At 48.1% G+C, this 26,442-nt stretch overlaps 1 protein-coding gene across 5 annotated transcripts in view; it reads left to right on the top strand.

Moving 5' to 3' along the window:
* The window catches only part of DENND1A (DENN domain containing 1A), a 545,115-nt gene that overhangs the window by 452,685 nt on the left and 65,988 nt on the right, over positions 1–26,442 (top strand). For all 5 annotated transcript variants that reach the window (XM_037745641.1, XM_017548402.2, XM_017548407.2 and 2 more), the window contains 5 exons: positions 17,494–17,598; positions 17,975–18,062; positions 20,538–20,578; positions 22,946–23,017; positions 24,553–24,609. In XM_037745641.1, the coding sequence (XP_037601569.1) occupies positions 17,494–17,598; positions 17,975–18,062; positions 20,538–20,578; positions 22,946–23,017; positions 24,553–24,609 (363 nt within the window). The remainder of the gene's footprint in view (positions 1–17,493; positions 17,599–17,974; positions 18,063–20,537; positions 20,579–22,945; positions 23,018–24,552; positions 24,610–26,442) is intronic.

Consider the following 26,442-nt stretch of genomic DNA (forward strand, 5'->3'; position numbering starts at 1 on the left):
CCCGACAGGCCCCAGAGTGTGTTGTTCTCCTCCCTGTGTCCATGTTCTATCACCCAGGCTGGTGGAGTGCAGTGGCATGATCACAGCTCACTGCAGCTCAACCTCCCAGGCTCAAGTGATCCCCTGCCTTAGCCTCCTAAATAGCTGGAACTACAGGGGCATGCCACTACACCCAGCCAATTAAAAAAAATTTTTTTGTAGAGATGGGATCTCACTCTGTTGCCCAAGCTGGTCTCAAACTCCTGGCCTAAAGCAATTCCCCCACCTTGGCCTCAAGCGATCCTACCTTGGCCTCCCAAAGCACTGGGATCACCGGTGTGAGCCACCGTACCAGGCACATTTAATCTACATCCATCTTTTGGAGCAGGAATTTGCTCTCACGTCCCATTAGATTGCATCAGGAGATAAAGGAGCAAGCCAGGCTTGGCCTCAAATTCCAGTCCCTTCTCTCACTATTGAAGTGAACTTCAGCTGCTAATGGTATACCCTGCCCTCAGTTTCTTCATCTGAAAATGGAGAGTAGTGAGACCAGCTTCCTTGGGGTGTGGTGAGTTAGAACCTGCGCCAAGGGACCTAACGGTTTCATTGGCGTACTGACCACCTACTCTGGAAGGTTCTACCTGGAGATGCAGTGATGAGGAAGAGAAGTAGAGCCACCGCCCTCTTGTGCTACCATCTGGGTCAGGCACAGAACCGAACACGACCACCTGGGTTCAAATTTTGCCCATGTGAATCTAGAGAAGTTACGTCACATTTCTGTGGCTCAGTTTCCCTATTGTAAAGTGGACACAGCAACAATATCTAACTCATGGGGTTGTTATGAGAATTAAATGAGTGAATACATGTAAAATACTAGAAAGGTACCTGGCACATGGTAAGCGCAGACAAGTGTCTGTTACCGTAGTACTACTAGACCACCACTACCACCTCCCACCCCTGGTTTCAAATGCATTAGAATCATCTGAGCAGCTTTGTAAAGGTCTCACCCATGGCCCAGGAATGGGCATTTAAAAGAACCTCCCTAGGGGAATCTCCATGTGCTACTGGCTGTAGAAACCACTGATCAAATGACCAACAAATGTTAGGTTCCAAAACACAGGTGAGGGAGCTGAAACTCAAAGGGAAGGAACATGCTCAGGAAGACAGTTAGGAAGTGGTAGAACTGGAACACCGTGGAAGCCTGGAGACTCCCACATCCAGGCTTTTGGGTGAACACTTGCCTGAGATCAGCCCGCCCAGCCTGCTGGGCCTTGAACCAAACCTGGCTTCTCTACACCATTGTGACCCCTTTATAAGCTATTTGGTCTGGAGAAGATCATCTATCATATAAGAAAATCCCTATATCTCAATATTAAGACACTTACCAAATATTGTAATCAGGAATCTCCCCAAAAAATTTTTTTTTGAGATATAGTCTCTCTCTGTCACCCAGACTGGAGTGCAATCATACGATCTCAGCTCACTGCAACCTTCACCTCCCGAGTTCAAGCAATTCTCCTGCCTCGGCCTATTACAGGAATGCACCACCACGCCCAGCTAATTTTGGTAGCTTTAGTAGAGACAGTGTTTCACCATATTGGCCAGGCTGGTCTTGAACTCCTCCTGACTTTAAGTGATCCGCCTGCCTCGGCCTTGTGCTGGGATTGCAGGCGTGAGCCACCATGCCCAGCCCACCCAAACATTTAAACTCCCGAGAGGAGGCATATAAGAAGCTGTCTCCTCAAATGATCACCTCACCTACATATATAGAAGGAGGAGTATGCATGCCACTCTGGCATTCTATCTGGGCAACGCTTATAATTAATATTTACTTAAAACAATCATTAGTCTCTGCTGGGCCACATGAAGCCCACGTTAGCAATATTTTTAGCCAGGCCTTCCCCACACCTGCGGTGGCAGGCGAGTGTGCAGCAGCGGGAACCCCCATGGTGCTTTATAAATGAGTCTGCCTGCACCTGGACCACTCAGGCAGTGGGCCAGGGGGGCCTCAGCTGGGGTCCCAACGTGCACCCGGAGCAGCCTGCACTTCAGTGGGTGTCCACACTTTGCTTTTTTCCCAAACATCCAAAATGAAACTCCTCTCCCTCGACACAGTGTGGCATCTACCCAAGGCTAGACCCACAGAAAAGGTATGATTTTTCCTGAAATGGTTGAGGATTTCTTCAGTAAGGGAGAGGGGATCATAATAACAACCATTTATCGGATGCTATTAATAACTTGTTTATGTCCGTTGTTTCTTTTAAACCACACAACAGGCCAGGTGCAGTGGCTCATGGCTGTAATCCCCACAACCCCAAAGTGCAGGGATTACAGGCATGAGGCTGAGGCGGGTGGATCACTTGAGGCCAAGAGTTTGAGACCAGCTTGGCCAACATGGGCAAAACCCCATCTCTACTAAAAATACAAAATTAGCCAGGCATGTTGGTGTGTGCCTGTAATTCCAGCTACTCAGGAGGCCAAGGCAGGAGAATCACTTGAACCCAGGAGGCAGAGGCTGCAGTGAGCTGAGATTAGGCCGCTGTACTTCAGCCTGGACGACAGAGCAAGACTGTCAAAAAAAAAAAAAAACAACCTACACAGCAGTGTGACAAAGTAGGTCCTATTTTTATCCTGCTTTTCCAGAAAAGGAAACTGAGGCTCAGAAAAGATGAGTGGCTCCCCAAGGTCATGCAGTGAGCAAGTGAGAATCTGACCTAGCCTAGTTCAGCTCATGCATTTCACTGTCCTCTTCCTCAGCCTGTCTTTTCAATGCCATTAAAGGAACAGAGTGAAGGTATATGCTAGGCAGTTTACATACATCGCCCCAGTTATTTCTCACACCTGGAATAAGCTCATAGGAGCTAAGAACAATGATTCCCATTTTACAGAGGAAACCAAGGCCCTAGAGAGTTTGAAGTCACTTGCTCACCGTCACACTGCTGTTAAGCTTAAGAGCCAGTGTTCAAACCCCAGCCTGATCCTTTAACACATTTTCCCACCTTATCAGAGGTATCAATGAGAAACATTGCCATACATGTGAGTAATAAAGCATCACTATATGAATGAGCTTTTTGCTTAAAACTTTTTTTGCTTAAAACTTTTGCTTAAAAATTTAAACTTTTTGCTTAAAAATCTTTATCCCAGTCAAAAACTACCATGGTAATAACAGCTAATGTTTAGAGAGAATTATTTAATTGTCAGGGTTCTTCTACAATTATTTGATCCTTAAAATAATGCTGTGAAAGTAAATGTTACCTGCCGGGCGCGGTGGCTCACACCTGTAATCCCAACTCTTTGAGAGGCCAAGGTGGATGGATCACCTAATGTCCGGAGTTCAAGACCAGCCTGACCAACATGGTGAAAACTATCTCTACTAAAAATACAAAAATTGGCTGGGCATAGTGGTGCACGCCTCTAATCCCAGCTGCTCAGGAGGCTGAGGCAGGAGAAGCGCTTAGACCCAGGAGGGAGAGGCTATAGTCAGCCAAGATTGCACCATTGCACTCCAGCCTGGGCCACAGAGCAAGACTCCATCTCAAAAAAAGAAAGAAAGTAAATGTTACAAACCCCATTTTACGGAGTGGAAAACTGAGCTTGGAGAGGCTGAGTGCAAACCCGTGGCCGGTACCAGCAGAGGAGGAGCTCAGTCACTGAAGCCCACGTCCTCCCTGTACTGGTGCAGTGTTGCTCCGAGGCCTGGATCTGTCAGATGGTGCCGAAACAGTGAAAGATTCAGGTGCTTTTAGTGACGAAAGAGACTGGGATGGGGAGCCAGCAGGGGAGCCTGGCCCTGGAGGACCCCCTCATTATAGGTGGTGACGTCTCCTCACCCAGGGAAACAGGACGGAAGTTGTGGTGGTCAGAGAACTACAAAAATAGCTGCCCTCACACTGCTTCCTACACAAGAGGAGCGGTGGTTCCAGGGCAGATAAGAATGACTTTACAAGATGAAAATGATCAGTGAGGGCACGCAGGTCTGGAGAGGAGCAGAGTTGGCATTTTTTGGCCCTGCAAATAGCTGCCCATCTGCTCTCTGTCAGAATATGTTAGGGGTGCATCTGGATTGCTGCCCCTGAGTCTCGGCTCCAGGCTGGTCATGTGGTTGTCTCCACGACAACTCCAGGAGCGGTGTAAACTGCTGCGCTTGGAGCCAGATGCTGCTCTGCACATGTGGTCTAATTAGACGGTGTTCCTTGCCTCCCTCCGCCCTCCTGCCCCTCCCAGCACACACATACATTCTCTCTTTTCCCTCCCTCCCTGCACCCCTCCTCACATCCTCAGTCGGTCTGTCTGACTCTCCACCCTGTGTGCCTCTTCAGAAATGTTCCTGTTGCCTGATCCGCAGTAGAATAATTCATGCAACAAGCGTCAGGGCGCCTGCTCTGACCCAGGCACAGGGCTAGAAGCTGGAGGTGCAGAGGCGAGTCAGACACAGCCTGTGCCCCCGAGGAGGTCACCATCTAGTGAAGAACTGATAGGCAGCCAGGCAATATAATGCATGGCAATAAATGCTACAACAGAGGTGAGCCTAGGACTGCAGAGCCCACAGGAGGGACACTGACCCAGCCTCGAGTGAGGAGGATGTGTCCCAGGGCAGTTAGCCCTGGGTTAATTCTCCAGTGGTGAAGGGCAAAAGGGACTCCGCAGCCTGAGGAAGCAGGGGATGGGGTGGCCTCCCTGCAGAGGGCCCAGCACCTACAAAGACAGGAGACTTACCCACTTGGAGAACCGTGGCTGGCTCCATGTTATGGGAACACAGGATGTTTGGGGAATGAGGAGCCTCAGTGGGCGAGGTGGGCAGGGTCACGCCTTGAGGATCTTCTCTCAGACTCTTTACTCTGCCTGCTTCTGCAGGCACTGGAAGCCAGGTAAGCACTTAGTGACTCAGTGGCTGCCTCGGGGGGCAAGGGGCTATGAGTGAATGAAGCCTCCTGGGCGCATTTCCCACTGATGCAGTCCTGCCCTGTACACTCGAGGTGCTGCTCAGGGCTAGGTGGGTGTGCCGAGTGCTGAGGAGCTATTTTTTGTGTGTATTTTGAGGGTCTGGCACCCACCACATCTCAGATATCTGGTTCTCAGGGAAGATGCCCCCAAATGAGGAAGAGGGGAACCAGCAACCCCCTCACTCACCCTATCCATGACGTGCCCACCAGGCCCTCCACCTGTTTTCCGTTTAGGGAGCACCTGCTTCTTCCTTGCCCTTGGTTTTTATACCTCCCCATCCCTCCAGGGGCCTTTCTTGGACCCCACCCCACCTGGACAGTCACCTCAGTCACATATTTGTGCAATGACAGGTACAGAAGGCCGCATCCAAGGCGTGATGCCCAGCTCGCAAAGGGCATCTCAAAAGAGCCGCAAAGGACATTGATCTCCTCTGAGCACCTGCTGTGTGCTACACAGTATGGGCAGCTTGACACACACTGTATCACTTTAAACCTCATAATATGAAGTAGGTAGTTTCCCCAGTTTATAGCTGAGGAAACTGAACTCAGGGAAATTCGCTTGCTTCTCCATTTCTTTGGAGCTCCTGGGCTGTACAAAATCCCCATCCAGAGACTCAGACTCTGGATTCCTCTGCTGGGATTGCAGTTGCACTATATGGAAAAGGACTTTTTTTTTTTTTTTTTTTTTTTTTTGAGATGGCGTTTCACTCATGTTACCCAGGCTGGAGTGCAATGGCGCGATCTCGGCTCACCGCAACCTCCGCCTCCTGGGTTCAGGCAATTCTCCTGCCTCAGCCTCCTGAGTAGCTGGGATTACAGGCACGCACCACCATGCCCAGCTAATTTTTTGTAGTTTTAGTAGAGACGGGGTTTCACCATGTTGACCAGGATTTTGTGTAGAAAACAGTCTGCCATATCTTGGATTTCCTAGAAGTCCCGAGGAAAACCATGTTTGGGTAACTGAGTGTGCTCAGAGCTCCGGGATGTCGTGGGAGGAGCCTGGGTTTTGGGGTCAGAGAACTGATTTCCAAGTTCAGCAATAGTTCTTCCGGCTCTGTGGCCTTGGGCAAGCCACAGCCCCTTCCTCTGTAAGATGAGGCTCAGGAGCCTCTCTTTATAGAGTTCTTATGAGAAGTCAACATGCAGCCACAGAGAGCTGCCGTGTCCTGCGGCATCCCAGCCCTGGCAGGCGGCTTTGTGAAGGCTCCTTTTCTTCTTGCTGTACGTTGTGGTCTCGCCTCCACTGCCCTGTTGCATGTCCTGCTCAAGTAGCGAGTGTCACATGTACTGAAACAGTGGGAACCGTGCTAATTTGGGGTGGAAAATGGATCCTTTTTTAGCCCCTTCGGTAAGAGTCAAACGCTCCACTTGGCGCTTTCCATGAATCAACTGTTCATCCTCACACAGCCCTGTGAAGTGGGAAGTAACTCCCCCATTGGACTGGTGAGAAAGCGGTCTCTGAGGGGTTAGGGACTTGCCCCATGTTCCAGACACCTTAAATGGCAGCGCCTGCATTCCCACGCAGCTTCTTTCACTGTTTGCGACTCTACGTCAAGCACTGTGCATTGTGACACATTTCTCTGTGAGAGCTTGTGGCAGACCTCGTAAAGAAAAGCCTTTTTTGTCTAGGAACAACACATTCGCATTAGAAAGCACCTTGGAGATTTTCCAAGCTTCCCATTTTACAGAGGAAGAAACCGAGGCCTAGACAAGGAAAAGGAATCCAGGCCAAGTCAGGTGTTTGACTCCCCGGGTGCTCTTTCCACTTCCCGATGCTGCCGTGTGCTCACAACTAGAAACATCCTACCGAAGCTTCCTGTGCCCCAGGCCCCTTCCAACGCCAGAGACTCAGCCCTGGATGAGTGACATTCATAGGAGGGGTGATAATAAATAAGGGCATCACGGGGCTGATAAATAAGTCTGACAATTCATCGTGTGGACAGTGCTGCAAAGCACCCCCCAGAGGGCTATGTCACCAAGCGACGGGTGATCAGCACATTTTTAGGGGCTCTGTCTCCTCACTTAGTGAGGGGTCAGGACTTTTCATTTGTAGAGACGAATTTGTGCCTCTTCTGTTTGATCACCATGTCCTTTTTCACTTTGAGATCCTTGAGTCTCTAGTCCCATTGCTGCAGGTAACATTGGTTCTGCTGCTGACTGAGTTTCAGGTAGATTTCTGTTTCTCCAGGGCCTATCAGGTCCCTGACACCTGTCCTGTCTCCAGTGCACTCCCTCAAACCATGTTCTCCTCACTCAGGAAACAGAAATCTCCAGTCAGCTTGGCACTTCCTTTCTTGGGACTTTGGATGCAAGTGTCATTGTGTCAACACCGGGACTCTGTTCCCCACTGACAGTGAGGCAAGCCCTGGCGCAGGCCACGTGGTTGAGCCAGCAGGTGTTTGAGGTTGAGATTTCAGTGTGCCCCCATTTGGTTTCCGTGCCAGGGAGAGAGCTGTTGCTCTGCAGCAGCACAGGGGTCATCACTGTCTCACTCATGTCAGCTGTCACCTTGTGCCACCACTGCCCTGTGGACTTACCCTACGTAATGGGATTGAATGCATAGAGCATGACATAGCTATTATTTCCATTATATCTGTAAGAAACAGGCTCCAGGCGCTGAGGTGGCTACAGCAGGCATAGGGTGCAACCAGAACCCACCGCATTTCTCCAAAGCCCATTCTGTTCAACACCACATTATAATCCATGCCTTTGAATTGCTACTAGGGCAGCCCTGAGTGGCCACTAATAAATACATTCTTGTGATGACCTCTCTTAATCAAACATGAATAATACTGTGCTGCATGAGCCCGAGGGCCAGACAGACGTGGCTTCAAACTCTGGCCCTGTCATTGCCCAGCTCTGCACCCTCAGGCAAGTGACTCCCCTTTTAGAGCCTTGATTTCCTTATCTGTAAAATGGAGATCCTCTTCCTACCTACCTCACACAATGCTGTGAGGAGTAACGGAGTTAATGCATGTAAAACCACCCAGTGCAGGTTCAGGGCTCAGCAAGCGGTAGCTGTTTTTAATCACTGCACCTGCTTTCCTCTTAGAGCCGATTCCCATCTGCATTTCTTATGGGAAGAAAATCTTACGCTAGTATGCATGAAGACCACCTTCATTGTGTCTCCTCAGCTTCCACAGGCCTCCCAGCTCATCTGCCGTTCCTGCGCTAATCAGAATTTCCTGACTTCTCCCTGTTTGTCTCGGTTAATGCAGAAGGAAGGGGCTGCTGGCACAGAGGAGCCGAGGCGTGGGCTGACACGCCTGTGATTTGAATGTCTTTACTGTAATCTAGCAAGCATGTGTGGGGGCTTCTGTCAATACCAGAGCGGCCGGCCAGAATGGGCAAATACCAGCACCCCAGCCATCCCTGCCCCTGCAAATCATCGGAGTAGCTCTGGGCTGACACCCACATTTCCCCTAACTTAAATCATCTGAACAGTGAGCTGGCTTCACGATGAGACATTGATTCTTTGTTTAGGGCTTGTTATAGTGACAGGGGCCCAGGCTGGGAGTCTGTTTCTGACGTGCCTCGGCTGCCATGCAAATGGTTCAGAAAGCTGTCTTGGTCCTGTCACCCCAAAATGTGGCATAGCCCAGCCCAGCCAGAGTCATCTGACTGTAGCCATGCGGCAACCCACCTTCCCAAATCCACCTGGTGGTCCTGGGATCCCTGGTAACCCAGGCCCTCTGAGGGCGGGGGAAAGAGTGTGTCTGAGCTGGGTGGTCATTAGACCATGAGCCCTGTGGCCTTAGGCAATGTGCTTCATCTGTGTGGGCATCCTGTCCTTATCCATGAAGTGGAAGCCATTTAAGAGGATCTCTGTTCTGGCAAGGATTCAGTGAGTGGAAGGATGCAGGTCATCTGGTCCCAAACGAAAGCTCAGCAGACAGTGGCTGCCTTCTTCCCACACTCATGCCAGCGTCTGGCTAACCTGAAGTCATTGTCATCTAAGCCTGCTGGCCCCACTCTCCCTCTGGTAAACAAGGGCTTGGCATTCTTTAGGCCAGACACCACACTGGCGTTTGCTGTGTTGGCCGGGACCTCACCCTGGCTCCTTGGCAGCTGCCACAGCTGATCCTGTAAGAAGCCCTCAGACCAGCACAGCCTTCTCCCAGCTATGGGAGAAATACTGTGACCCCAGCAGGGAATTTGGAGGCATTTAAACAAAATGCAACCGAGATGGGACTGCTGGTGAGAAATGGGGCCAAATTGCCTAGCTTGCTTTATTCTTAAGTTTTTAAAAAGGACTGTCAAGTGGGTCCAGGCTGGTCACTTTCACCTATGCCATGGGTTGTCAGCCTTAACTACACTGGACTCAGTTGGGGAATTTCAAAATCTGTGACTGTGGTGTTGGGGATTAAAAGCACCCAGGTAATTTTAATGCATAGCCAAGGATGAGAACTGTAAACCTCCACCATCTCATTCATCCCTGCTTAATCCCTCAGCAGTCCCTGGAAGCAGGTGGCTCTCCTTACATGTGATAAGGATGAGGATCTGAGCGGTCTAGTCACTTCCCCAAGTGGCACCAGGGGCAGCAAGGAGCAGAGCTGGGACTGGAATCCAGCTGTGTGCCCCGCCCTGCATGAATCAGAGCCTGCCTTCTAGGAACTTGCAGTGCACTGGGGACAGTCTGCCTAGCACAGGTGGTATTTGGGTGGAGACATTGTGGGAAGAAATGGGGTCCTCTTCATCTGAACGCATCTAGTAAGGTTATGCCAAGGAGGGGTACCATGAAGAAGGCAGCCAGGAGTGAGAGTGCACAAAATGATCAGGGTGTGGTGGACAGTGCAGAACATCTGGAGGAGATGTGTGTGTGCGTGAGATGGACAGGGCATCATAAGGAAGACAGGCAGCTGGAGAGCATCATGTAGAGCCTTGAGTGTCATGCTCAGGACCTAGGCTAGCCCCACCTGCATGGACCTGTGCAGTCACACAGGGCCGCAGGCGTGGCTTAATGCTCTGCTGTTACCATTCTGAAATTCCTAACATTTTTACCTTTGAAGTGGTGTTTAATAATAGGACAGTACAGCATGGATGTTAGCAAAAGAGACATGCACAGAACATGTGTCTCCACAGGGCCTCGCCATCCCAACCCCATGCAGCTTTCCAGTGCCTGCAGCACCCAATTCCAGTGGACCCAGGATGCAGGGGCATTCGGCAGGACTCTAAGTGCTCACAAAGTAAGCAGGTTCATGTCTGACAGCCCAGGAGGCCACACTTTCCTTTAGAACCAGAACTTACTTCAAATACAGAAAGAAGGCAATAATGTTCTTTTTTATTTTTATTTGATTTTATTTTTCCTGAGGCAAGGTCTTGCTCTGTCATCCAGGCTGGAGTGCAGTGGTATGATCATGGCTCACTGCAACCTTGACCCCTGGGCTAAAACTTCTTCCTGCCTCAGCCTCCTTAGTAGCTGGGTTGATAGGCTTGAGCCACCATCCATGCCCAGCTAAGAGAGAGAGAGAGAGAGAGAGAGTGAGTGTGTGTGTGTGTGTGTGTTTGTGTAGAAATGGGATCTAGACAGGCTGTGTGTGTGTGTGTGTTTGTATAGAAATGGGATCTAGACAGGCTGTGTGTGTGTGTGTGTGTGTGTGTGTGTGTGTGTGTAGAGATGGGATCTAGACAGGCTGTCTCTGTGTTGCCCAGGCAGGTCTCAAACTCCTGGTCTCAAGAGATCCTCTCCCCTAAGCCTGTGATGTTCTAAGAAATATGAATGACCAGGGAAACCTATCATATTTCTTATTTATGTTACTTTGTACTTAGCCAACCATTTATCCCAAAAATGATGACATAGAAGGAAAGGAAAAGATAAAACAGCCATGGTTTATTTTCCTTTCTCATCAGTAAGTTGGAGATGGAGAATGTGCTGATAGCAAGAAGTGAACTAGGCTGGGCGCGGTGGCTCATGCCTGTCATCCCAGCACTTTGAGAGGCCAAGGCAGGTGGATCACTTGAGCTCAGGAGTTTGAGACCAGCCTGGCCAACATGATGAAACCCCATCTCTATGAAAAATGCAAATTAGCCGAGTGTGAGTAGCAGGTGCCTGTAATCCCAGCTACTCAGGAAGCTGAGGCAGGAGAATCTCTTGAACCCAGGAGGCAGAGTTTGCAGTGAGCCAAGATCATACCACTGCACTCCAGCCTGGGAGAAAGAGCTAGACTCTGTCTCATAAATAAATAAATAAATAAATAAAGTGGAGTTAGTTTTGTGCAGTGTTTCCACTGTCTGGTAAGAATGAAATACAAATGTATGTACAAGCTATAAAATACAGTTCTACATATGAGTTAGCATTTAAAACTGGCATTGCACAAGGTCAAACTGAATGACAAAGTTCATGCAAATATCGTTTACATTTTTATTTTTTCTTAGAATGACATTAAATAGTAAACTTAAAAGCATCCTGATCTAAAAAGACACCGTAAAAGACAAAAGCTTTATATTTTAGTTAGGCACTTTTATATTTTAACAGCACTTTTTCCAACATATTTATTTTGTACTTGGCCCTATAAATTATGTTGCCGGCCCTGGTAAGACCTAATCTCCACCCTCAGGGAAAACAGTTATTTGTTGAAAGTCTATTGTGGAAGAATCTATTTGTTATAATCTATTTCAATCTTCACAGCAACCCTGTGAGTAGGTCAGGATTGTATAATTGTCAAAGATGAGGAGGGACAAGTTAAGTCACCTAAGAACACATAGCTAGTACAGTCAGAGTCAAGGTTCAAATACAGGTCTTTCAACTCAAACTCCGCCTGTTGTGGAGGCCTCGGCCTCCCAAAGTGCTGGGATTACAGGCGTGAGCCACCGTGCCCAGCTGACATTAGCTCTTTTAAATGTTAAGCAAGGTCTCTAAAGAAGTCTGGGATGCTTTCCATTTTTTGTAAGAATCTCATAAATGGGCACATAAAATTTTGATAAAAATTAAATCAGTGAAGGAAGAATGTGATACTCTAAGTATAGGTCCGCAGAACAAGGAAACTTGCTGAAAAATCTGATGAGAGGTTTTATTTTTATGCCAATAAAAATCAGCAATGCTCAAGCCTGTAATCCCAGCACTTTGGGAGGCTGAGGCGGGTGGATCACAAGGTCAAGAGATCGAGACCATCCTGGTCAACATGGTGAAACCCCGTCTCTACTAAAAATACAAAAAATTAGCTGGGCATGGTGGCGCGTGCCTGTAATCCCAGCTACTCAGGAGGCTGAGGCAGGAGAATTGCCTGAACCCAGGAGGTGGAGGTTGCGGTGAGCCGAGATCGCGCCATTGCCCTCCAGCCTGGGTAACATGAGTGAAACTCCGTCTCAAAAAAAAAAAAAAATCAGCAATGTTGTGGATAGAGTCATTTATTTCTGGACGTATCAGAAACCTTTGGAATCACCAGTTTTACCTGTTAACAAGCATTCAACTCATTAATGATAGCGTTTTCAATAGATTCCATATGTCAAGAAGATAATCCAGGAGTATAACTTGTCTTTTTGTAACAAAGTTTTTGACACGGTTAAGCAGCTGTGTTTTACTGTCCTTCAGGTCATACTTGGAAAACTCCACTAATGCGGTCTAAGCTTGAACACTCACGGCCTGAATTCCCTGAATTAACATTGCTATCAGCCACTAGCCCCAGCGCCTAGAGTGTCACCTAACACAAAGGGCTTAATCAGCCTCTTGGAGAGCTAAATCAGCCCTTCTTACAAAGGGGAGAATAACGAGACACCTTGCCTTACTCTTCTCCATGCACAGTGGAGTGGGGGCCGCCATTTCCACTGCAGGGCACAGGTGGACAAGCTGCTGGGAGTGGCTCGGCATCTCGCCTTGGGCCTATGGCAGAAAGAGTCTTCACAGTGGCTTCTTGACTCCCATGAGCTGTCTGTCTCTGAAGGGCTGGTGCTTTCTGTGTCTATGAGAACCTAAAGGGTTCCCATTTTATTTTATTTTATTTATTTTTTGTGATGGAGTTTCGCTCTTGTTGCCCAGGCTGCAGTGCAGTGGCACGATCTCGGCTCACTGCAACCTCCACCTCCCAGGTTCAAGCGATTCTCCTGCCTCAGCCTCCCGAGTAGCTGGGTTACAGGAGTGTGCCACCATGCATGGCTAATTTTTGTATTTTTAGTAGAGACAGGTTTCTCCATGTTGGTCAAGGTGGTCTCAAACTCCTGACCTCAGGTAATCCGCTCGCCTCGGCTTCCCAAAGTGCTGGGATTATAGGCATGAGCCACCGCGCCTGGCCAGGGTTCCAGTTTTAAAGAGAACTCTCCTGTCCAGAGAGGTCTGAGGGCAAGCAGTTAGGACTGAGGCCACAGGGAGAAGCCACATGCATGCTGCACACCTGGGCCTGGGAGCCACCAGCTTTTACTCCTGACTCTGCCACATCTGAACCCTGTCACCTGGGCAGATGTCTTTACCTCATTTATTCCTCTGTAAAATTTGAGTGTAATTTTATGAAAATGTAACTTCATGAAAATTTCCAGAATGTTAAAAAGAGTTGTGAAGTGCATTTCACTGTGTCTCACACAGAGTTAAACCATAATTATTGCCTTTGTCTGACAAGGCGAGTTGCTCCAGGGAAAAGAGCCTTCTGTGCCTGGTGCCGTTTAGACCTTTATGCGTGGTTCTGGGTGATAGCATCACTCCCTTGCAGCAGGATTAAGATAGGAGAATTGGGCCCTGAACAGACATTTTGCTCACCTAACTCCTATTCACCCTTCCAGGCCCAGCCAAAGTGTCCACTTACCATGGTTTCTGACCTGCCGCCCTGGGAGGGTTAACGTTTTCCTCTTTGGACTCCTGTGGACACTCCCCCCTACCCCATCCTGGTAACACTACACTGTGGTAGTCTTTCTTCCCATGTCTTATTCACACATCTGATGCTGTTGCTGTTAAGGTCTTTTCGGAAAAAGCCCCTTGTCTCATGTTCCCTGAATCTTTCCCATCCATGCCCATGTCCTGTTGCGTTTTTATGGCACAGACATCTGGTGCAAGGAGATATCACCTCCCGTGAGTAGACAGCAGGCCAAAAATGTTCATGTCTCCCCAAAGGTGAGATTCTTTCTCCTCTCTTGCAGCTAAATTCTGCCTCGGACTACCCTCCTCTACAAATCTGGTCGCAAACTCCCTTGAATAAATAGGGCCCTCAGCAGACTTCTTCCTGGCAACCCTGGGCCAAAGCTCCAGGAGTGGATGCCAACAACATCAGTGAGCATTTCCTCAGAGCAGCTCAACTCCCCGTGCATCGTGGCACTCACATGGCATCGTGCTCTATCTCTTTAGCATCAGGCCAAGTAGTGTCAGAGACTCACTGAGACCACAAGGCTCCTGTGGCTGGAAGCAGGGTTCAGCTCATTTCGTGGTTCTTTAACCAACATCCCTGAGCTTCTAATTAGGGGTCGGGGTCTGCCCAGGGAGCATAGCGATGGGTTCAGGCTCTGGCCCCTCAAGCTCCTGGTGAGAGGGGATACCAGCGAAAACTGCCCCAGAACCCAGGAGTGCATGTGGCACCGTGGAAGCAGCGAGCAGGGATGAGTGACTGCCACAGAGGCCTGCGTGTGTCAGGAGGATGGGCCAAGCAGAAGGAATAGAATGGCAAAAGCAAGGAAGAAGTTGGGGAAGGAAGGATGTGGCGTGTGATCCCAGGATGTGTTTGGAGCATGAGGTATGCGGAAGACCAGAGGCAAAGTGACACAGAAGGACTCTAGGAAAGCAAGCCAGGCTCAGCTTTGGCGGCGTGCGTTTGCTGGTTAAGGAACTTTTCCTTTCCTTACCCATATCAGGCCCTTGTGTGTGCCACACATGTTGCTAGGTGCACAACGTTGAACAAAACAGACACCATTCTGGCCTGCGTGGAGCGGGTAGTCTAGTGGGAAAAAGAGACTAATATTAGTCAAATATTCACACAAAGGTAACATCTGTGCAGAGTTCCTGAGTAGGATAGTGACATGGTCTGATTTGCGTTTTAGAAAGCACTCTAGCCGGAAGAGCTGGAGGAGAATGGGAGGGATGAAACAGGGCAGGGATGAGGCGTGAAACCTCTGCTGTGGTTTGCGCCTGTCCGGGCCTATGCCAGAGGAGTGGACTGGAGAGCAGGGGGTGAGCGTGAGATGCTTCACACATAAAAGAGGAAGGACTTGGGAAGTTTGATAGGTCCACTGCATGTAACCGTGGATAATGGACAGCTAAGAAAAAAACAAAAATAGATTTGGGGTGCAGTCTTGATGGGATAGTAATTGGAAGTTTGGGGCTATTTTGAGCTTGAGACACCAGCAGATCATCAGGTGGAGGTTGAGATGATGGGTCTAGAGCTTCGGAAAGGTGTCTGAGCTGCCAGGATTTGTCAGGAGTCATCAGTGTGTGAGTGATGCTACGTGCATGGATAAGATCACCTGGAGACAGAATTACTTCCCCTGCTGTGGTCCCAAGAGTGAGACCAAAACTTCCAACCACGGGTAAAATTCTAGCTGGGCTTCTGTTACTTATCACTAGCTGGTTTCTCAGCTGTTGAGCAAGGAAGATGTAAATCCATGCCAAAGTAATAAATGGCACATAAAGCTATTTTTCCGAAGGAACTACTGGTTTTTTTTTTCTTGTACACAAAGTAAAGTTTGTGTTGTTTTCCTTCTTGCTCTAGCAGCCAGGAAGCTCAGAGCTAATTTTGTAACTTAACTTAGAAACCACATAGGACCTACATACCCATATTTTTTTTCCCAAATAAATACTTTTTATATATCTATGTATTTTGCAGCCCTGATGTTTTTCTTTGTTGCTTTAGATGCTCATATAAGCTGCCTCAGATCCTTTGTAAAATTAGGTAGGGTGTAACTGTATAAAAATAAGTGTTCTCCTTACCCTAATATTTTTGGGTCATCCTCACAGCCCTTGTGCAATAAGGCTGCCCGGTTCCTGAGTTAATATTGGCTAGATTTAAGCAGGAGGAACTCTTAGAACTTACGGAAGCTCGACAGTAAATTTAACACTCACGCAACTCATTAAAATAGGATAAAAGCGGAGCTTCAAACATCTCTGTGTTTGCTACCGAGGCTGGGGGGGTGGGGTGTTACCCTTAATTCAGCTCAAGATATGAAAGTCTGATCTTTCAGAATTGAGAATACACCGCTGAAATTAAAGGCTTGTCTGTGTAGTTAAGCACTCCAAATGTGTTCAAAGAAAGATTAAGGTGTTAACTCTATACGGATAGGATTTTTTTTTTAACTCAGGATATCTTTTTGACTCATATGGTTTGGTAAAAGCAAACTTGCTTATCAAACAGCATAAGCACAAAATCGATTAGATAGTATATTTTATTTTTGATCATCCCTATTCTTTAAAATAATTATTTTTAAATTTCAGGTTACTATTGGTTAAGATCACCGTGTAAATGGTTTTCAAAGTATGTCCCACAGCCAGTGACCTAGGTACGCAAAGATGCCTGGGATGTGGGGGGATGAGAAGGTGGCCAAGCCTGGAGAGCCCAGCCACCTCCCCTGCTCTACCCCAGGTCCCCCACAGCAGCCAAGCTGTGCATTGCGGAGCTCAGGTAACAGGGCTCCTTCTGTATAAAATCCTTTTTTTTTTTTTTAAATGGAGTCGCACTCAGTTTCCCAGGCTGGAGTGCGGTGATGCCATCTCAGTTCACTGCAACCTCTGCCTCCCAGGTTCAAGCAATTCTCCTTCCTCAGCCTCCCAAGTAGCTGGGATTACAGTCACCTGCCAACATACTCGGGACATTTTTGTATTTTTAATAGAGGCAGAGGCAGGGTTTCACCATGTTGGCCAGGCTGGTCTCAAACTTCTGACCTCAGGTGATCTTCCGACCTCAGCCTCCCAAAGTGCTGGGATTACCGGCGTGAGCCACCGCGCCTGGCCTAGCAGGTCCTAGGGCTAGTGGCTGCTTCTGCATAAAATCCTGTCTGAATAAAGGATTCCACTGCTAAAAGTGAAAAGTTTGGACATCTTCACATTGGAGCGCATGTTCCCCTAAATAGCCCTCGGGGTATGGAAGAGGAGGTGGGAAGCAGAATCTGTTGGTTCCTGCTCTGCCTCCCACCCTCTCTGTAACTTTGCGGGGTGACTCTTCCTCTCTGAAACAGCTTCCTCATCCATGAAGGAAAACAAATTCCTTGATAATAGCTACTTCACTAATGAGGGTTAGAAAAATTAGCAGATTTTTCTAATTTTTCTAATGTGTGAGGCACGGTGGCTCACACATGTAATCCCAGCACTTTGGGAGGCCAAGGTAGGTGGATCACTTGAGCTCAGGAGTTCGAGACCAGCCTGACCAACATGGTAAAATCCTGTCTCTACTAAAACTACAAAAATTAGCCTCTCGTGGTGGTGGGCACCTGTAATCCCAGCTACCCAGGAGGCTGAGGCAAGAGAATGGCTTAAACCCCGGAGGCAGAGATTGCACTGAGCTGAGATAGCACCACTGCACTCCAGCCTGGGTGACAGAGTGAGACTCCATCTCCAAAACAAAAAGAAAAAACATTAGCAGATGGGGAAGCTCTGCATATGGGAATTTAAGAACTGGCGGCTCTCACACCGTGCCTCTGACCCTCCTCTCCCCTCTGCACTTCCCAGGAGGAGCCGATCACTTTCTGTGAGGAAGCCTTCGTGTCCCACTACCGCTCTGGAGCCATGAGGCAGTTCCTGCAGAACGCCACGCAGCTGCAGCTCTTCAAGCAGGTGCCACCCTCCCTGGTCTGGCCTGGGTCTGGCTCCCTAGTGAGGATTTATTTCTACAGCTGTCTCGTCTGAGCACTGAGGCCACAGGCATGGATGGGACTCAGGCCCCAGGCGAAAGAGGCTCAGGGGAGGGGGATTGGGTGAAGAGGGCAGTCACTGACCAGACAGACCCTTTGCAAATCTGCCATGTGGTTTTCCAAGCTATCATAAACATGTAGCCAGCTTTTTAGAAAGTAACTTTCTTATTGAACCTCACTTTGTAAAAACTCCGTTGCAAAGGACCTTTCCTGCCTTGGATACAGTAAGGTGCCCCGCTGAATGCTTTTCCCCCTTTTCTTTGTACGAGCTGTTGTGCTTTTGTTCTTTCTTTCTATAGTTTATTGATGGTCGATTAGACCTTCTCAATTCCGGCGAAGGTTTCAGTGATGTTTTTGAAGAGGAAATCAACATGGGCGAGTACGCTGGTGAGAAGCATCTCATTTTCCTTTTGGGGCTGCAGGCTGCTATCGTTTAGGGTATGTTTGACAAGGAGTGGCGATGACTTGCTTTTCCTTTATTGGGGCTTAGGAAGAGAGATTTCAGCGTGGCTTTGAAATGTTTGAAGAATTCCTCTTCTTTTTCTGATAAAGTGTATACTGGCCCATGTGAAATCCCCCAGCCTAGGGTCAGATGCTTCCCCTGCGTAGACAAAGTCCAGTTAAAGTAGTGCCCCGTGTGGTCCACTGGGAAGCACACACAGTATTCAGTTAGGAGGCTTGGATTCAAGTCAGGGCTCTGCCTCCTCACTAGCTGCAAGACCCTGGGTGAGTCATTGCCCCTCCTTTAGCTAAAGTTCCTATCCATGCCCTGAGAGTACCATGTCCCACCTCACAGGATTCTTGTTGAGATTAAATCAGAATGCATGAGGAAAGGTTTGTGCAGTCATCCAGGACAGTCCCTGGCATGAGGGCTGTGTGCAATAAGTGTTTCTTTTCTCTGTTTTTTCTTGAGAGAGAGTCTTGCTCTGTTGTCCAGGCTGGAGTGCGTGGCATGATCATGGCTCACGGCCGCAACCTCTGCCTCCAGGTTCAAGCGATTCTCCTGCCTCAGCCTCCTGAGAAGCTGGGATTACAGGCACGTGTCACCATGCCCTGCTAATTTTTGTATTTTTAGTAGACAGAAGGTTTCACCATGTTGGCCAGGCTGGTCTCAAACTCCTGACCTCAAATGATCCACCTGCCTCAGCCTCCCAAAGTGCTGAGATCATAGGCGTGAACCACCGCACCTGGCCCTGATTCTTTAAAATATGACAAATTACTGCTGAGTGCCTGGTCTCTGTAGATCTGAAGAACTGAAGGGCTTATTTTCTCATTTTTCAGAGGAGGCATCTGAGGCCCAGAGAGGTGTTGGTGGCTGAGTCTGACTCTTGAATCCCAATATGACCTTCCTTCTAAATCCTATCACCTCAGTCTTTGGCAACGAAGGCAAAACCAGAAGCAAAATAACACCCATGCTGCTGGCCCCCTTATTGCTGTGTATGTGTCTGGTCTGGACTACTGTGATTTGTAAGCTCACAGAGCAAGACACAGTATCCGCTTGTAAATGTTGCAGGTCCTCCCAGCCTGTGCTGCTTGGAGAACGTAGTTAAGAAAACCACCATGGAGTCTAGGAACAGCAATAGCGAGTCATTGATAATCATTTCCTGAACACCTGCCATGTCCAGAGCCCCATGGAGAACAAACGAAGGACCCAGTTCTGCCCTCAAATAGTGTTAGTCAGGTAGGAGAGAGAAATGCATAACTAAAGACAAGCAAAAATTAAATCAATGCAGGAAAAGGAGTAGAAACAGATTTGGGTGCAGTTAGAATAGGGCTGTGTTAATCCTCACTGCGTAATGTGAGGGCTTGACAAAGGAGGCTGGGCTGGGGTTGTGTTCTCACACTTGCCTGTGAGTTCTGAGAAGACAGGCTTTAGGTGTTGCTAAACCAAGTTCACTTATTCACTGGGTTAGGACCCACCATTTAAAATGAATAGAGTTCACCAACAACGCCTCTGTTTTCTTTCCCTCTCACTCTCCGAGGGTTCAACATGTGTCCAGCAGGGTCCTTTCAATGGGACACACAGCTCTGAGGGTTCCTGCTCTGGTGCCCCTCACAGCACTTCCCAGAATATGGATGTCTCAGTGCTGTTAACTATTCCAGAGGGCTGTTCAAAGGACATCACATCTGAACAGGCTGTCGGGTTTACTAAGCAGAGAGAGTAGGGTATGGTGACGAGGCGAGGGAGCGGCATTTGCAAGGGCCTGGAGGCCTGCAAGGATGCTGGCTTAAGGGCCCATGAGTAGTTTCCCATGGTGGGACATAAGGCAGTGTAGCGCCACAGCAGCACAGGATGGAGAGGCCGTGAGGCACGACTGGAGGAGAGTGGCAGGGCTGCTTCGGAGCCTGACGTCCAGCCAGCAAGCAGTGGGGCAGCTGCTGAGGGCTTGCAGTCAGGGCGCTGCATGACCAGCTCTGTTGGAGAAGGAAACTACGGCAGTGACTCGTTGCCGCCTCCTTTAAGAACAGGACATGGGACCCTCCACAGGATTCTCCAAGACCTGAATGCTGAAAGCAATTTTGGCCGGTCGTGGTGGCTCACGCCTGTAATCCCAGCACTTTGGTAGGCTGAGGCAGGCGGATCGCCTGAGGTCAGGAGTTCAAGACCAGCCCGGCCAACATGATGAAACCCTGTCTCTACTAAAAATAGAAAAAGCAGCCAGGTAAGGTGGCGGGTACCTGTAATTCAGGAGACTGAGGCAGGAGAATTGCTTGAACCCAGTAGCTGAGATCATGCCACTCCACTCCATTCTGGGTGACAGAATAAGACTCCATGTCAAAAAAAAAAAAAAGCAATTTCAAGACCTCCCGAGGGCAAATCACCTCTTGAAGTAACAGCTTCTCTGACTTCTCTTTTCCCAGGCAGTGACAAACTGTACCATCAGTGGCTCTCCACTGTCCGGGTAAGTGCACCCAGTTCTGAGCTCCCTGGACCCCCTCCTTAGCTTCCTGGCAGCCTTCCGCTTCCCTGTGCAGCCACAGCACTCCATTCCCGCTGCTGGAGATGCCTTTCTTTGTAAAGCTAGGTTCCTCTCATGCCAGATGGACACTAGAAGGATGGGACTGTCCAAAGCCATCACTTGGTGGGGGCAGAAAAAGGCATGAAAGGCTTCCTCCTCTGCAGGAAGCCAGCCAAGGAAAGCTGAATGGAATGTTGTTGTCTTAGAGCATTTAGCGGGGGGTCTCCTTCTAGGGCCAGAACAATTGTCCTGATCACGGGCAAACCAAACATGCATCCCCCTTGCTGCTGTGTAACCTCTTCTCCTGGGAAGATGGAGAACCCGTCACTGGGAGGTTGACTGTCGTTGTGAACAGTGTCTTGTTATGTCAGGAGCCAGACGTGTAGGGCTTCTGAAGCCTCTAAAGAATTTGAAATCTTGCCTTTCCCTTCCATCAGCTTGTAATTGAGGTGTCCTGAAGGCCTACTGTGTGCCAGGCACCATGCTGCATACTGGGGATACCGCAGGCAGCAGGGGACAGGCCCTCCCTGGGGGAGCTCCCTGTCTTGCTGGAGAGGCGGGCACGTCGCAGGCAGCGCCAGCATTAAGTGATAAGTGTCCCCTCCTGCTTATGCGCCAGCGCACTGCTGCCAGGCGCGTCCCTTGGAAGTGGCTGCAGTTGGCGGAGAGTAAGCAATTCCTCCATGAAAGACTTCCTTTGTTCCTCTTGTATGGCTAAATACAGCACTTGGCAAATCAGAGAGGAGTAATAAGGACTTGTTGATTGATTGATAAAGGGAGTTTCAATACTCCAAAGGACCATTTAAATGGGATACTGAGTAATTTTGGAAAGCAGTATGGAATAAATGAGTGGGTGAAAATTTCCTATTGTCCTACAACGTAGAATGCTTTCTAGGTCAAATTGTAATGTTTTTAATTAAAGCTCAAAATGTCTAATGTGGGCAGTTACCAAAAATTGTGCTAAAAGTTAAGGCCAATAATTACATTACTATGTCTTATTCTCTTAGGTACCCACTGGTTCCAGCCTCTTTCCATCCGAATCAGTTTTTTTAAACAACCACAGACCTGATTCTGTGATGAATTTGATGTAAAACGCTCCATACTGTAGACCCCTTAGCCTGGCATTCCAGGCCCTTCATGAGCTGGCCCTATCTGGATTCCCAGCCTCGCTTACTGCTTTTCTCATGATATAGTCATGGGAGTGTATCACGGTACAGTACAGTAGCCACTTGTCACAGCATACACCATGGCTTTTCAGCTTCTGCACTTTTTTTATGTGCTATTTCCTGTCCCTAAAATGTTCTCCTCCCGTCTCCTACATCAACTTCTATTTATCCTTCATGGACCAGGTCAAATGTCTCATCCTCCAAGGCCTTCCCTGATCTCCCAGGTCTCCACGCTCCCTCTGCACACAGCCACTGCAGCCTCCATCACCTGCTGTTGGTTATTTACTGCGCTGTCTTGCCTCTCCAACTGGAGGTTTTAGAAGGCAGAGACCAGGCCTCCCTTGGCCTAGTGCCTTCAGAACCCTCGCGATGTGTCTGCAGGGATGAGACGGAGAAATGGATTCACAGACAGCTATGAAAACATCCCCTGTGTACTTCAGGTCCTTCCACTGCCTCCTTTGGGAGCGGGAAGGCCTTCCCTCCTCCTTTCTCCCACTTTTTCTCCTAAAGAAAGTGGGCAGGAAATTGCTGTGTTGGATTCAACTAAAGCCATGGTGAACATTTGTGGCTATTCATTCTTTCCTTTTCTCAAGATTTAGATGTTAAGGAAGGCAGCCTACCAGAGAGATTTAAAAAAAAACAACACAGAAAACCAAGGCAAGAAAAGGAAGTTGCACGGTGAGGGCAGTGTGTTTTCCAACGATCCTGGCTGATCAGGGCCCCACTTTCTGCCCCGGCTTGGTGTCAGCTGTGGAGTCCACAGTTATTAAACTTACCTGAGTGTCATCCGTGGTAACTAGAATTTCTTGAACAGCCACACATGCCCATAGGGAAGCCCTTGCCTTAGGCAGCCTGTGATCCACTTCCCTCCAGTCAGGGAACAGGTACCAAGCAGAACATGGAGCCCAGAGTCCCCCTCTGCCAGGAATCACACTCCACAGCCCCAGCCCACACACACCCACCCAGAGCTGCTCCGCCATGACCATCACTAACTGGCTGGACCAGTTATCATCCAGGCCTGTTTCTTGATGTGAATTTACATACCTTTGAAATGTTGCTTAACTTGATTGAAGAGAAGCAGTCTTTGTTGGTGTTAGATGACTCTGTCATCAGCCCAAATTGCTAATTGACATTTTTATTATAGAAAGGAAGTGGAGCAATTCTGAATACCGTAAAGACAAAAGCAAACCCGGCCATGAAGACTGTCTACAAGTTTGTAAGTACTGGTCTTGCTCTCAGGAGCCAAACAAATCAGTCCCTTAGCATAATGACACTCTTTATTTACTTATTTTTGAGACAGGGTCTTGCTCTGTTGCCTAGGCTGGAGAGTAATAGCATGATCACAGATCACTGCGGCCTTGACCATCAAGGCTCAAGCAGTCTTCCCACCTCAGCCTCCCGAGTAACTATAACTACAGGTGTGCACCACCATGCCTGGCTTCTTTTTTTTTTTTTGGTAGAGACAGCTTTCACTATGTTACCCAGGCTGGTCTTGAACTTCTAGACTCAAGCAGTCCTCTTGCCTTGGCCTCCCAAAGTGCTGCAGTTACCAGCATGAGCTGCTGCATCCAGCCAAGCGATGAGACTCAAGTGTACCTGGTCTTCTGTTGCAGAGATGACTCAGGCTGCTGAGCTCTTTCCTAAAGGTCTCAGTGTTCTCCAAATTATTTAGCAGATTTTATAACCAGTTCAGTGACGTTTTTAATGTATTGTGTTGCTGCTCACATTTGCCACAGTAGAGAAATGGGAGGCTACTGGTTTTAGCTTTTAAAATGTAGACTAGGTGGCTGCAATGCAGGCTGCACCCTGCCTCTGTTTCTGAGACCTGGAAGCATGGTCTATCTGGTGTCTGGCAAAGCCTTCCTGCAGGCATCCCCCATATTAGGTCAAAATAAAGCAGCTCCTTTGCGGGTGACTAAAGAGTGTTCGTGGTGGGATACACCGCTTAATTTTTGTCCCAAATTCTTCATCATCTCTTTGATCACTGCCCTATAGGTAATGCATTGCTTGTAAGACTCGTGTCCACAGCCGAGTGGAAATAGGAGAGCACATCTGTTCCTGGCACTCCATCTTTCACAAGCATCAAGTATTTTTTCTTATGACTTCTCTTCCTTGCTAATTTGACCGTGAGCCACTGAAGTGGGGTGGTTCTACTTTATTTCCATTTTTAATTTTGTTAGTCCTCTCTGTGCTTAAACTGTCGTTATTTTAGCAGGGTTGGTGGCTGCCAGCAGAACCACACAGGTCTAACATGACCTGAAATCAAAGCCAGGGTATCTGCCAAAATGAGGTTTAGGAAATGACATGGTAGAAACCCAGCAACGTGTCTGTTCCGGCCATTCAGCCTGGGCAGAAAATTGGCCCTGGGGCCTTGCACTGGTGACATAGAATGGATATTCTGAATCTTGCAGCCAGAAACGCGGCTGCTGTACTCTTACTAGTAGCTGTCACCAGGCTGCCGAGATAAATAATTATAGAGAGCAGAAGAAGGGCTTTGGAAGGAAAAGAAAAAAAAATCTGTGCCATCAAAATGCAGAAAATAAAATCTCTGCAGCCTCTTTAAGGGTTCTTTTTTTTTAACCTTTTACCGTTGTATTTGTTTTCATAGCCATTATGTTTTCGACTTGATGATCCCATTTTTCCTTCCTTTTTCTAGTAATCAGAGAAGGTGATTCTCGACGGACTGAAATCAAGCACAGTCCCTGCTGGAAACAGAAAGGGAATCTTAACTTAAATTAATTTTTCATGCAGGCAAAAGATCATGCAAAAATGGGAATAAAAGAGGTGAAAAACCGCTTGAAGCAAAAGGTACTTGAAGTTCTTATTCAAAATGTATAAGCACCATGTATGAAATGCATGGCCACAAAAAAGTATGATGGGATCAATAGAGGGCTGTTTGATACAGTGTTGTTAACACACTTCAAAATGCATTACCAGCTGTCCGGGAGTTTTCACACTGTTATAAATATTCACAGACAAAAAACTGTCTTCAAATAACATTAAGACTCTGGCTTAAACCCACAAAGGCAAGCAAGTTCAGAGCTACCACTGTCGGGCTGTCCCTTGCCCACCCCACCAGGCCTGGGTTCACAGGCGTCTGTAGAAATTGGCTTGGCATCGCCATCTGGCACCTGCCCACCCCCTGTGGCCGACATCTGCCCGAGGGCCAGTGGTAACCAAAACCAAGAAGCATCTCCAGGGAATGATTACCATGGTCCAGCACACACGTGGCCACCATGCAGACACGGCATAGGGGGTGGGGCTGAGCAGAATGCCATGGGCTTACCTTGCCCTGGGGGACTAAGTGAGGAGAACCCAGTGGGCACTGCTGAGACTCTGAGTGGGAAGGAGAGGGCTCTGATTATCTTCACCGGCCACCAGTAAAACTGGGATATCATCCTGACTATGTCCTGGCTAAGATTTCCCCAGCCTGAATCTCTGTTTTCTTTAATCTGACTTTTTTATATTTTATTTTATTTTAATGTTTTTATTTCTGTAAGCTTTTGGGGGAACAGATGGTGTTTGGTTACATGAGTAAGTTCTTTAGTGATGATTTGTGAGATTCTGGTGCACCTATCACCTGAGCAGTATACAATGAACCCAATTTGTAGTCTTTCATCCCTCACCTGCTTCCCAGCCTTTCCCCCTGAGTCCCCAAAGTCTGTTGCGTCATTCTTATGCCTTTGCATTCTCATAGCTTAGCTCCCACTGTTACTAAGAACATACAGTGTTTGGTTTTCCATTCTTGAGTTACTTCACTGAGAATAAGCGTCTCCGATCCCATCCAGGTTGCTGCGAATGCCATTAAGTCATTCCTTTTTATGCCTCCAGCCTGAATTTCGAGACTTAAGACAGTGAGGTGACTGTAACAAGAGGCTTTTTAATATGATTATGAATGCCATCATCGTTATGACTGTTGCCACCCTTCTTTAAGCTCCTGTTAAGGGTGGTCCAGGCTAGAAGCTTTCACACTTAGTTCTCAGAACAGCCCTATGGAGTCTTGTTCCCATTTCACGAGTAAACAGACTGCAGTTCAGAGGTGAAGTCATTGCCGAAGGCCACCCTGAGCCTAGCAGAGTCGGGCTTGGATTCCACCTCCGTCGCCTTGTGGCAGCTGTGCGTTCTTACCACTACCGCATGCACACTTGCCTTCCTCAAACAAGTGTTTTGTTTTCCAAAAGATGTTTGGGATCCCCTACTTCATTATCCCTGTGCCCCCAAACGCACCACTCTAATAAGGGCCTTTGTCTATCTCTGCAGTTTTTAAAAAATTGAAAGCAGTTTTAATTTTCTGAAGTCAGTAAGGACCACTAATTAACTTGAAAGGGTCGAAGGAATTGATTCCTTTCTTTTAATTGGAAAATAATTTGCTCTGACTAAGCATTTAAATTCTTAGTTTCAGCTGAGAGTGGATTTTTAGCAGCTGAGATTCACATCCTGAAATAAAAGCTCTGTAATGTAAATCCAGATAGACCTTAAACTGTAGTCTGTTTGCACCCTGCCAGAGACTGGCAGGTGGCATTCTTTACTTGGATATTATTTAAGTCCCTAAATATAGCTTTTTATCTCCCATCCCAGTTGCATGTAGCTGATTGGATTGCAGATATAAAACGGAGTGGCAGGGAGCAGTGAGTTTTCCCT

Source organism: Cebus imitator, unplaced genomic scaffold (assembly GCF_001604975.1).
Source record: "Cebus imitator isolate Cc_AM_T3 unplaced genomic scaffold, Cebus_imitator-1.0 Scaffold206, whole genome shotgun sequence".
In the NCBI taxonomy this organism is placed as follows: Eukaryota; Metazoa; Chordata; class Mammalia; order Primates; family Cebidae; genus Cebus; species Cebus imitator.